This window comes from Corythoichthys intestinalis, chromosome 9 (genome assembly GCF_030265065.1).
Source record: "Corythoichthys intestinalis isolate RoL2023-P3 chromosome 9, ASM3026506v1, whole genome shotgun sequence".
Classification (NCBI taxonomy): Eukaryota; Metazoa; Chordata; class Actinopteri; order Syngnathiformes; family Syngnathidae; genus Corythoichthys; species Corythoichthys intestinalis.
The window spans coordinates 20,640,199-20,652,552 of record NC_080403.1 but is presented as its reverse complement, the minus strand read 5'-3'; the positions used below and the strand labels follow the sequence as shown (position 1 = coordinate 20,652,552).

Genomic DNA, 12,354 nt, shown 5'->3' with positions numbered 1-12,354 from the left:
CATGAAATATAGTAAAATGGCTTTAATGAAGCAGGGCGAAGTTGTGCCAAAGCAAAAATGGTAACAAAAGGCATAAGAAAGACGTGACGAGTTGCCGTACAAAAATTTAAAATTTTGACGGAGCAAACACTTTTCCATCAATAGGCCTACAATACACAGTTTCGGTTCAAAATGGGTAAAAATACACACAGATGCATTTTTATAATAAAGGTAGACAAAATTACAAATAAAAAAAAAACACTCATATAACCAAAAACGGATTTTTTGGGGGGAAAGTATTACCGACCTCAATTGACTCTGTGAATCTGCAACGATTCAACTATCTGTTAGCTTTTAGCTGTCATTAGACTAGGAATGGTAAGAGCTAACATTAGCGGTTGTGGCTAAATTTTAATTTGGGTCAAATTCTTACCCAAAAAATATGTTTTTTATGAAAAAGTTTGCCAACCCAAAATTACTATAAAGACAGTGAAACAGCACATTCTACTGTATTTCGCGCTTAGATAAGATTAACAGCTAACGGTATCAGCGTTGCTAAAATTCTGTTTACATTGTAAATAACTCAAATGAGTCACTGAGGTTTGGTGTGGTTTTAATCTGCATTTTTCGAGAGGAACAGAAGAAGTAAAATTTCGTTCTCCTAAAAAATGTTTATTTGCTCAACCTTCTTTGTGGTTTTTAATAGGAATTTAGGATTACATACTTGACATAAAAAAGGAAAAATAAGTGTGAAAACCGTTTGAAAAACTTATAGAAGTTTGACAGTCAGCCTTTTAATTACAGTGGGGCAAATAAGTATTTATTCAGCCACCAATTGTGCAAATTCTCCTGCTTGAAAAGATTACAGATGCCTGTAATTGTCAACATAGGTAAACTTCAACCATGAGAGAAAGAATGTGGGGAAAAAAAAACAAACAGAAAATCACATTTTTGGATTTTTAAAGAATTTATTTCCAAATTAGAGTGGAAAATAAGTATTTGGTCACCTACAAACAAGCAAGATTTCTGGCTGTCAAAGAGGTCTAACTTCTTCTAACGAGGTCTAACGAGGCTCCACTCGTTACCTGTATTAATGGCACTTGTTTTAACTCATTATCGGTATAAAAGACACCTGTCCACAAACTCAGTCAGTCACACTCCAAACTCCACTATGGCCAAGACCAAAGACCTGTCGAAGGACACCAGAGACAAAAGACATACAAGACCACTGATAATCTCCCTCAATCTGGGGCTCCATGCAAGATCTCACCCCGTGGCGTCAAACAGATAACAAGAACGGTGAGCAAAAATCCCCGAACCACACGGGGGGACCTAGTGAATGACCTACAGAGAGCTGGGACCACAGTAACAAAGGCTACTATCAGTAACAAAATGCGCCGCCAGGGACTCAAATCCTGCATTGCCAGACATGTCCCCCTGCTGAAGAAAGTGCACGTCCAGGCCCGTCTGCGGTTCGCTAGAGAGCATTTGGATGATCCAGAAGAGGACTGGGAGAATGTGTTATGGTCAGATGAAACCAAAATAGAACTTTTTGGTAGAAACACAGGTTCTCGTGTTTGGAGGAAAAAGAATACTGAATTGCATCCGAAGAACACCATACCCACTGTGAAGCATGGGGGTTGAAACATCATGCTTTGGGGCTGTTTTTCTGCAAAGGGACCAGGACGACTGATCTGTGTAAAGGAAAGAATGACTGGGGCCATGTGAGAGATTTTGAGTGAAAATCTCCTTCCATCAGTGAGGGCATTGAAGATGAGACGTGGCTGGGTCTTTCAGCATGACAATGATCCCAAACACACAGCCAGGGCAACAAAGGAGTGGCTTTGTAAGAAGCATTTCAAGGTCCTGGAGTGGCCTAGCCATTCTCCAGATCTCAACCCCATAGAAAATCTGTGGAGGGAGTTGTAAGTCAGTGTTGCCCAACGACAGCCCCAAAACATCACTGCTTTAGAGGAGATCTGCATGGAGGAATGGGCCAAAATACCAGCAACAGTGTGTGAAAAGCTTGTGAAGAGTTACAGAAAACGTTTGGCCTCCGTTATTGCCAACAAAGGATACATAACAAAATATTGAGATGAACTTTTGGTATTGACCAAAGATTTATTTTCCACCATGATTTGCATATAAATTCTTTTAAAATCAAACAATGTGATTTTCTGTTTTTTTTCCCCCCACATTCTGTCTCTCGTGTTTGAGGTTTACCCATGTTGACAACTACAGGCCTCTCTAATATTTTCAAGTGGGAGAACTTGCACAATTAGTGGTTGACTAAATACTTATTTGCCCCACTGTATGTGTCTACTCTGCTTTGAAGATGATTTATTAGCTGCTTAAAAAAAATCAAAAGTGGTTCATATCCATGTCCATCTCATGAATTGTCAGCCATAAAACTGTAAAAATCAAAGCAATTTTATTAGGTTTTGTATTTGCTGCATTTTCAATGAACAATGTCACATTTCAATTTCAACAAATCCATTTTTATGAGGTATCTGTGGTTTCTGTGAGGTCTTTCAATCAATACTAAGAGAAAATGCTCAACAACACAGAAAAACAATTTACTTGTGAGACCAAGAAACAAGTACCTGAGGTTTCATGGTGATGGTAAAAAAGCAATGGGCATTAAGTCCTGAGTGTCGCAACACTTGTTGCTTTATGTATACAGTGTATGAAATGTCTTATCTTCACTAATAAACAATTTAGTGCCATTTTCATTGGATTTAACTAGCATTTTTAGAGGGATGTTGCATTTTTTCTCCCAATCACGCCAACAGAGTGTTCTTCAGGCCAAACCTCGAGGTAGGGGTGACTGTCGACACGTCATTTTCTTGCCGATTTTCGCTTTACTGGCCTTGATCCTGGGATGAAGAGGGCTCTTCTTCCTCCGAGGGCACCTGGGGAAAGCAACTGTCAGTCATGTGACTCAATTGCCGAACGGTGAATCAATTCGAGACAATGCGCGAATGACTTAGTAGTTTCGTCGAGAGTCAGTTATGTCAGGAAACCGAGGCAGCCGGATGAAAATGAGGCTGAGCTTGGTCCATTGAGTCATTCTTCCCCTTTTCGCGCGTGAGGCTGAAAAAAAAAGGTCGTCTATCTCAACGGTTTCACTTCTTTAAGCGTCTTTGCGGATGTCTTGGATCAGACAGTGGACTCGTTGGTTTTGGTTGCGCAATTTGTCTCATTCACAAAATGAACAAGGAGAGTTTTCTCTGACTGACAACAGTACAGTACATAATCAAACTGACTTGTTTTTCAGGAGGGGTTTTAATCTGATCGGCGGTTATCATGTCTGCCTCACATTCGAGAAGTTCTGTTTTAATCTCGATTAGGGATAGTCTCGTACAGTCTTTACTGCCTATTTTTCTCAAGCATCCTCACCTTTTGCTCTTCACTTCCTTTTTCAACCATCTGCAGCTGAAGGGAGAATCAGACAAATGAAGTGTTGGCATACAAAGACTGATAGAAATCAGCTTATCATTTCTGTGCATACCCATTTCCTCGGTCGCCCTCGTGGCCGTCTTTCTCCTGCGGGTGGTTCGATTTTCTTCGAAAGAGAAAACAAATGGTAAATGAAGCTGTCACTTGAAGAAAATTGATTGGGAAGTATAAAGAACGACACCCCAGATGGGACTCGAACCCACAATCCCTGGCTTAGGAGGCCAGTGCCTTATCCATTAGGCCACTGGGGCCTGAAACAGTCCATTTTTACGCCTATTATGATGTGTTATATCATATTGCGCAACGATACGACATCATAAAGCATTTTGTCATTCACCAGAACAGCCGGTCTACCTGGGCGAGGGAAGAAGAGAAAGGACAGACGTTGATGAAAATACCTTTTTTTATCTCTGCAAATGTTTTTGCACAGCTCGCGCCAACGTGACGAGAGGCATCAAGGTCGTCAGAGCAGACTACTGTACAAGGAGAAGATTATCCAGTACTTGCTACAACAAAACCACCGACAGGCAGTGCATCCAGTCCCTCACTGATAACAAGGGCTGTGCTGCAACATCTGGGGACTGAGACGCAGAACTAGCTGAGAAGCTAAAGTTTTTTTGCCTGCTTTGTGTCCTAAGATCAGGTCTCTCCCCCACCACTCCGACCCATGCCAACCTTTTATGCCACTGCACTCACCGTGGAGGTAAAAGACGTGAGACGTGTGCTCCGTGCTGTCAACCCTAGGAAGGCCACAAAACTAAATGGAGCCCCTGGAAGAGTATTCAAGGCATCCGCTGATCAACTGGCACCAGTCTTCACTGACATCTGACTTCACTGACACCTAAAATTGGCGAACATCATGCCAGTCCCCCAAAAAAACCTAAATGACTTTTGTTCAGTAGCCTTCTGTCCAGTCAAAAAGTGCTTTGTAAAACTGGTACTGAGACACATCAAAGCCTGTCCCTCCCCAACCCTTGATCCATATCAGATTGCATACCGGGCAAACAGATCCGCAGAAGACGCAATAAACACCGCCCTCGACGCTGCATTGAGCCATCTTGAGAAGGGGGGGAGCTATGTCAGAATGCTTTCCATTGATTACCGCTCATGTACATCAACTGCGAAAACGTGGAGCAGGTGTAATCCTTCAAAATCCTTGGGGTCCACACCTCTGCAGGTCTCTCCTGGGCAACGAACACGACCGCACCGGGTAAGAAGGTGCAGCAAGGACTACACGTCCTGAGTGAGCTCAGGAAGGAGCAACTCAACACCAACCTGCTGGTGACCTTCTACTGGTCAGCCATTGAGAGCCTCCTGGCCTATGCTGTGTTAGTGTGGCACTCAAGCTGCACAGAAGCAGACAGTACAGTCTACAGAGGGTGTTAGAAACAGCACAAAAGGTAATCGGTTGCTCCCTTCCACCTTTGTCCACCATCTAAAACACTCGGTGTTAGGGATGGGAATCGAAATCCGATTCCAATTCCGAACCGGTTCCTAGTGTTTCAAGGCAGCGACATCACAATGGAAAAGCCTTAACGATCCCTTTAACGATTCCTAAAGACCCGTATTGCATCGTCACGTGTCGTGACGTGTCTTGTTGTCCAGACGCATCAAACTAGCATGGCGCCAAGAACCACTCGCTCCAAAGTTTGGCTACACTTCACTAAGGCAGCGGGTGAGAATGGAAGGTTACGATGATTTAGCACGAGCATTGCAGCCATAAACATAACAATGACAGCGCATAGGTTCAAACACTCGAAAGTATGTCTTCACTTCATGAGGAAAATTACAACAAAGCGACTTGCAGTCATTGCAAGGTGGCGATAACTGCATCGGGAGGGAATACGACTGTACTGTCCTCACCGAGACGCAAAGGCTCAGTCCTGGCTATACAGCGAGCTAACTCTCAAATGACGATGAAGAAGACGTTGGTATAATATGCTGACTTTATTCACCCGTCGTTATGATACCATCACTTAAAGAGTGAAACTAAAAATAGAAATGAAACAAATCAATTTCGTCCCCAATAACAAACAGGTTCGCATCAACGTAAATCAGCGATGATTAGCTGCTAATACAGTAACAACACAAACGGTTGGCATGCGTTCGCTAGCATTAGCACATCGTCAAACCACTAAACAACTGGATTTAAGTGTCTGATTGCGAGTGGAAACACACAACAACAACACAAAAGATGATACATACAGGCGTTGCCTCTGCAGTGTTTCCCTCTCTCACTAACTCGCTCACTCGCTTGGATGCTTTGTAGCTGCACTTCTTCGCGTGTAAGCGCGCTCTTCTTCACGTGAGCGCGTTCTTTTTCGCGCGAGGACGCGCAAGGGCGCCCCCACTTGAGCAGGAAAGCACACTAAAAACTAAAAGGCATGCATTTCAATGCAATGGTAAATAATACACTTTAACACATATTGCCAAAGGAAGAACAACGACCTATATGCCAATATATACCATTTAAAAAAAAATTCTATTAAGAAAAATGTTTCAGTAAAATGTTACACATTCTTGTGTATTTTCCACTTATTTCCACAGTTAACATTGAGACCTCGGGCCTCTTTTGACCTCGTTTTGAGTTTGTAAGGTTGTGACTTCTGATTAAACAAACTCGCTGCCAATCAAAACGTTTGTTCTTCTTTTTCCCCAAATTAGAATCGATAAGAGAATCGATAAAGAATCGAATCGTTAAGCAATATCGATAATGGAATCGAAATCGTAAAAATCGTACCAATTCCCATCCCTGCTTGGTGTTGAGGAAGTAAATTGTCATGTATAGGAAAAGCGGTATGGAAAATGAATGAATGAATGATATGTCATATAGTTGTTATATTACCACGAGATCACCACTTGCTTGTTATACCCCTTTCCCACTGGCCAAAAAACCCATGTCAACCCACTAACAATCGGCTTTTGGTGGCAGTGGGAAAGGTGCACCGACCCGCCTCGACCTGTGTCAATCCACCCGCCAAACGACCCGCGTTAAAATCACCTCGGCTCTGATCGTCATGCAGTGTAAAAGCAAACCCCGGGTCAACAGTCAACACCCTAATCTACGTGGTGACGTAGGCTCTTACGTGATGCGTCATTACAACGTGCCAGTCGCCTCCCATTTAACTCGCCTCACAACTGTAGTTACGTCGAGGCTTACAACAAAGCTAGTAGAAGAAGGAGAATTCATGTCGCCTACGTTACCTCAGCACAAGCAGAGTGTTGATCCTTTGCTGCATTTCCAACATTTTGAGGGCAGTAAAAAGCATGAAAACAGAGAACACAAACGGAAAGGAGGCTTCCATGTTGCTCTGCGTTGTTTACTTCCTTGAACTGAATGAATTCGGTCACACTTGTCGACGCGCATTTTAGCGTGGTGACGTCACGTAACCTTACGCAAGGCTGAGAAGGGGTGGGGGTTAGACGGGTGAAAAAAATAATAATAAGACACGGATTTTTTTTTGTCAATGGGAAAGCTGCCAAATGCCAATTGCTAGTGGGTTGCATCGGCTTGGAAAAAACGTGAGTTGACCCACTAGTTTCAGTGGGAAAGGGGCATTAGTCACTTATTCATTCATTCATTCCCAATCTCTGTAAACTGTAAATAGCTGTAAACTGTAAAAAAAAATTACCCATATTGTACTATTGTTCTGTTCGGTGCGAAGCTTTAAATCTCGTACTCTGTACTATGATAGTCAAGGGTTTCTATTGTATTGTATTGTGTTGTATTCTAGTTTTGCAAGAAAAAAAAGTTTTGTGTTGTTCTGCCATACATCAATTTAGACTGATACATCGATTGGTTAGGCAACGATCCATTCAAATCGATCGAAAAGCAAACCATAAATCAACACGGTCATTGATATTGAAATGAACTGTTTTAATTCAAATGTGTAATATGTTTCAGAAACAAAATGTCAATCAAACAAAAGCCCTAGAATCAAGACAGAATCATTGCAGAATTTGTAATATTGGCAAGGATCATATTGTTGTCCTAAAAATTGACATCATGTCAAATTACTGTGAAATGAGTGACTTCACAATATGTTTAGTTTCATCCCTAATGTTTTACATTATCAGGTGGCAATCATAAAGCTTTGTAAAAAAATTTTTTTTTAATGTTTATGAATTTATTTTTCTTCCATGTTCTCACTGTACTGCAAAACAAACCTAACCTTAAGTGTCGTTTTAGGGCCTTTATTCTTGCTGCCTTTGGGTCTTCCCCTTGGTCGCTTTGGAGTCTGTGGTCCCACAGCTTCCTGCACAGACACGTTGACATCTTAAATTTAACTTAAAAGCTATTTTGGGAAAATCAAATGAACTCTATGCTGTCCTACTAGCTGCTGCTTGCGTGGGCGACCTCGACCCCTGTGCTGCTGAGGCTCGGCAGCTGGCTGGGGGGTGCTAGCCCGGGGAGAAGACGGTTCTTTGGGCCCACTACTACTCATGTTTGGAGCGTGGGCATCAAGACTGGGGGGTTTTCTGGAAACAAGTATGAAGAAAAACAGGTGCAAAATGACTAAAAGTGAGCACCCTGAATTCTACATGTCCAATATATTTGAACTGGGAGGTATGGCAGTGAGCGATGTTTAAGTTTTATTACAATGACAATCAGACAGGGACTAATATTGCTAACTCATTCACTGCCAGTCCAGGTAGAGTATGTGTTGTGGTAGCTAGTAGAAGAGAGAAATGGATATTGAAAACGCCTATTGACGGCAATAGACACACAATCCATTCCAACTGCGAGGGAATGGAAGTGATCATTCGTTAAAATGGATAGGACGTCTATTGTCGTCAATGGCAGCCAAAGAGTTATGCTCAGTGAGGACACAAAAGATTTAAAAAATACACAAGGGTAGGGCCACACTTATTTTAATGTACACTGCTGGCCAAAAGTATTGGCACCCCTGCAATTCTGTCAGATAATGCTCAATTTCTCCCAGAAAATGTTTGCAATTACAAATGCTTTAGTAGTAATATTTTCATTTATTTTGCTTGCAATGAAAAAACACAAACGAGAATGAAAAAAAATTAAATCATTATCATTTTACACAAAACTCCAAAAATGGGCCAGACAAAAGTATTGGCACCCTCAGCCTAATACTTGGTAGCACAATCTTTAGACAAAATAACTGCAAAAAAAAAAAAACGCTTCTGGTATCCATCATTGAGTTTCTTACAATACTCTGCTGGAATTTTACACCATTCTTCTTTGGCAACTGCTCCAGGTCTCTGAGATTTGAAGGATGCCTTATAGATCTCTTCACAGGTGTTGTATGGGATTATGGTCTGGACTCATTGCTGGCTACTTTAGAAGTCTCCAGTGCTTTCTCCCAAACCATTTTCTAGTGCTTTTTGAAGTGTGTTTTGGGTCATGGTCCTTCTGGAAGACCCATGATCTCTGAGGGAGACCCAGGTGTCTCACACTGGGCCCTACATTATGCTGCAAAATTTGTTGGTAGTCTTCAGACTTCATAATGCCATGCAGACGGCCAAACAGTCCAGTGACAGAGGCAGCAAAGCAACCACAAACCCCAAAACATCAGGGAACCTCACCATGTTGGACTGTGAGGACCGTGTTCTTTTCTTTGAAGACCTCATTTTTCCCCCTGTAAACTCTTATGTTGATGCCTTTTCCCAAAAAGCTCTACTTTTGTCTCATCTGACAAGAGAACATTCTTCCAAAACGTTTTTGGCTTTCTCAGGTAAGTTTTGGCAAACTCCAGCACGGCTTTTTATGTCTCTGGGTCAGAAGTGGGGTCTTCCTGGGTATCCTACCATAGAGTCCCTTTTCATGCCGACGGATAGTACGGCTTGACACTGTTGTACCCTCAGACTGCAGGACAGCTTCAACTTGTTTGGATGTTAGTCGAGGTTCTTTATCCACGATCCGCACAATTTTTTGTTGAAATCTCTCGTCAATTTTTCTTTTCCATCCACATCTTTAGCCTTTAACCATAGTGCCATGGGCTTTACACTTATTGATGACACTGCGCACGGTACACACATGAATATTCAGGTCTTTGGAGATGGACTTGTAGCCTTGAGATTGCCCATTCTTCCTCACAATTTTGCCTCTTAAGTCCTCAGACAGTTCCTTGGTCTTCTTTCTTTTCACCATGCTTAATGTGGTACACACAAGGACACAGGACAGAGGTTGAGTCAACTTTAATCAATTTTAACTGGCTGCAAGTGTGATTTAGTTATTGCCACCACCAGTTATGTGCCACAGGTAAGTAACAGGTGCTGTTAATTACACAAATTAGAGAAGCATCTCATGATTTTTCAAAGGATGCCAATACTTTTGTCCGGCCCATTTTTGGAGTTTTGTGTAAAATGATAATGATTAAAAAATTTTTTTTTTTTTAATTTTCTTTTGCGTTTTTTCATTGCAAGCAAAATAAATGAAGATGTTACTACCAAAGCATTTGTAATTGCAATCATTTTCTGGGATTAATTGAGCATTATCTGACAGAATTGCAGGGGTGCCAATACTTTTGGCCAGTAGTGTATGTATTTATTCTTATTATTTCAATGAATTGCTATTTGTTTTAATGTATTCTATTTTTTTAAATTAATTACATATCTAATTAGAATATATATAATTCTTTTTCCACACATGGCTTTTTTCCCATTTGCGGTTTTCAAAATTGTTCTTTGTTAATGATTACATATTTGATCTTTTTTTTTTTTTTTTTTTTAAATGTGTCCTTCGGTGAAGACATTCATTTTTTTGAAATTATTTACATCTTTTTTTATTGCCCATCACAAAATACATGCGGACAACACTACGACTACAATGACAAAGAGGGCCACAATATCCTGTACCGTGGGCAGTAATTGGCCCCCGGCCTGACAAGTTTTACACCCGTGTCATATAATAATGTAATAAAAACATTTTGTTTTTACATAAAGAAATAATTCATGCATGAAAGGGTTACACACGGAACACATAAAAAATGAATTTAAGACAAAACAAAAGAATGTACTACTCGCACAAACACAGCGTGTCCGAATCGGACCTGACACAACATGCGCTGAAATGACACCAAAACAGAAAACCATGTTTCACATAATGAGTTTACGTCGCAAAACTTTGCATGTTATGCCATTTTGGTTGGGCACACATAACTCGAACAAGCGTGCTCGACCACGAATTGCACATGCATGGCTGCCCAATACGGGACTGAATGTACTTTTTTGGCTCATGCGTAATGGTGGTATAGAGTACTTACTATACATCCTATACAAAAGCACGTGCACATCCTTTCTCAACTGGGTTCCCATCACTAGGAAATCCAATAAAACTGCACTCGAGTGTGCAGGCAGGTGGTGTTTTAAACTTACCTCAAGTGTCTTTGCAGCTTCACCTGTTGGATGCTGGCACCACGCCGACAGAAAACTTGTGTCGCTTTCTCCAACTTTGAGCAATGTTGTGTGATGCCCGCTCAGTCAAAATACACTTACACGTCCTGACACGACTAGAATCCGGTAACAGTGTTATACAGGAGTGGGAAGGCGTGTACTGTAAGCCCTGTAGCCTCTCTTATGGCATTGCATACTTTCTCAATTAAAGCATGTTAGAGCCTACCGGAGGTGCGGCCAAAAATAACCACGCCCCCACATGGCTTTGTGACCACCAATAGACCCTACTCACCTACGTCACAAAATGGACGTGTCGCTGTTTCCTGCCACCATATTGTCCGTATTTTTTAGACTTATTCTCATTGTTTTCAATTAGTCGTGCAAGTTATAGAGCAATTCATGGAAGCCCCGGTGTTATCTGACGCTGTAAACTCATTGGATGCGTTGCATAAAAGGCGGTATGTGGAAAAGCTTCAGTTTATCCATTCGCCAGATCCATATTTGATGCCTAAATCGATGTTTTTCGACCCGCTGTCTTCGCCGTCTTTGCCTGACATCTGCTAGCTACCCTGATATTTACAACTATCTTGTCCACACAAAATCAGCCTATTCTCACGAAAGTTTGAAAAACTTTAAGAGCTTGGAGGCTTATAAATACTTTGTTGCTGGTTGGGTGAAACAGGTCCTCGTCCACGAAAATTCGGCAGGAATCTATCTTGTGCTCGGGAAGGTGAGTTACGAAATTTTCAATTCAAAATCTTTTGTTCTTACTAACATCCACTGTCAAGTCTAATGTATTTCACGTCATTTTGACCTCAATAATGAAATTGTTAATTAATTGTATGACAACTGTCTGATTATCCCCTTATAATTATATATTTTCAGGTAGTTCATTCACAACGTCTGAGTGTATGTTGTCGGCGATTAGCCTAGCAATGATCTTAATTGTGGTTGTCAGCCCAAAACCCTCTAAATATATATTAAATGCATCTTACCAGATATAAAATGACTACTACATAATCTGTGGTAGTCGTTTGGAGCCCAGTTTTCTCGTCGAATTGCAGCAGTCAATCTCAGTCTCCTCTCCAGGTCTCTCGGAATACGGTAAAACTTCAAGTCTCTCCTTCTATCTTCTCTGTTTTTGCAACCGACCGCCACACACGACTTCACCATTTTGATTATTAATGTTAACGAGCAGAAAAACACGCCATAATAGGAGGAATTTACGAAGCGCTAATGCATTAACATGACGAGTATACGGACAACATGGCGCGGGGGCGTGGCTGTGACGTCACGTGAGTAGGGTCTATAGATGGGGTCTCATACAGGGGCTGTTTGAGTGGGCCATAAATGTATGTACTGTGTGTAGTCCATTAAAAAAATATTTTGAAAAAGTAAAAGTAATCCAGTTTTCTTAATCATTATGAATAATGGTTAGGAACATGAACGGTAGTCAGAACAATAAGAAGTATGTTAAACCGCTCCCTTTCTCATCTTTCCGCTATTTTATATATACAATGTATAAATAAAGTGAGTAGACCCCTCGCATTT

General features: G+C 41.3%; 1 protein-coding gene and 1 non-coding gene across 4 annotated transcripts; both read right to left on the bottom strand.

The window, feature by feature from the left end:
- Positions 1-2,393: 2,393 nt before the first annotated feature.
- Positions 2,394-11,017, bottom strand: si:ch211-161c3.6 (high mobility group AT-hook 2b). 3 transcript variants are annotated; one of them, XR_009064475.1, is made up of 7 exons: positions 10,786-11,017; positions 7,773-7,917; positions 7,611-7,694; positions 3,491-3,544; positions 3,379-3,414; positions 2,966-3,072; positions 2,394-2,891 (listed from the first exon to the last, which is right to left on the bottom strand). XR_009064475.1 is itself a non-coding variant. In XM_057847027.1 (6 exons), exons 2-6 carry the CDS (start codon positions 7,881-7,883, stop codon positions 3,046-3,048), a joined length of 312 nt encoding a protein of 103 aa, XP_057703010.1. In that variant the 5' UTR covers positions 7,884-7,917; positions 10,786-11,017; the 3' UTR covers positions 2,394-3,045. The 3 variants fall into 3 exon arrangements, 2 of the variants coding, with proteins under 2 accessions (XP_057703010.1, XP_057703009.1); XM_057847027.1 differs by having other exon boundaries at positions 2,394-3,072; XM_057847026.1 differs by lacking the exon at positions 2,966-3,072.
- trnar-ccu (transfer RNA arginine (anticodon CCU)) lies at positions 3,617-3,689 on the bottom strand. The gene has a single exon. It is a non-coding gene; the product is annotated as a tRNA-Arg (tRNA).
- Positions 11,018-12,354: the final 1,337 nt, after the last annotated feature.

Bases quoted from the DNA above. Each gene is read 5' to 3' on its own strand.
- si:ch211-161c3.6 (XM_057847026.1), bottom strand. From the start codon at position 7,883: ATGAGTAGTAGTGGGCCCAAAGAACCGTCTTCTCCCCGGGCTAGCACC. The intron at 3,545-7,610 runs GTTAGGTTTGTT...TCTCTTTCGAAG, and splicing joins GCCCTAAAACGACACTTAAG to AAAATCGAACCACCCGCAGG. The intron at 2,892-3,378 runs GTGAGGATGCTT...TGCTTTCCCCAG, and splicing joins AAGGAAGTGAAGAGCAAAAG to GTGCCCTCGGAGGAAGAAGA.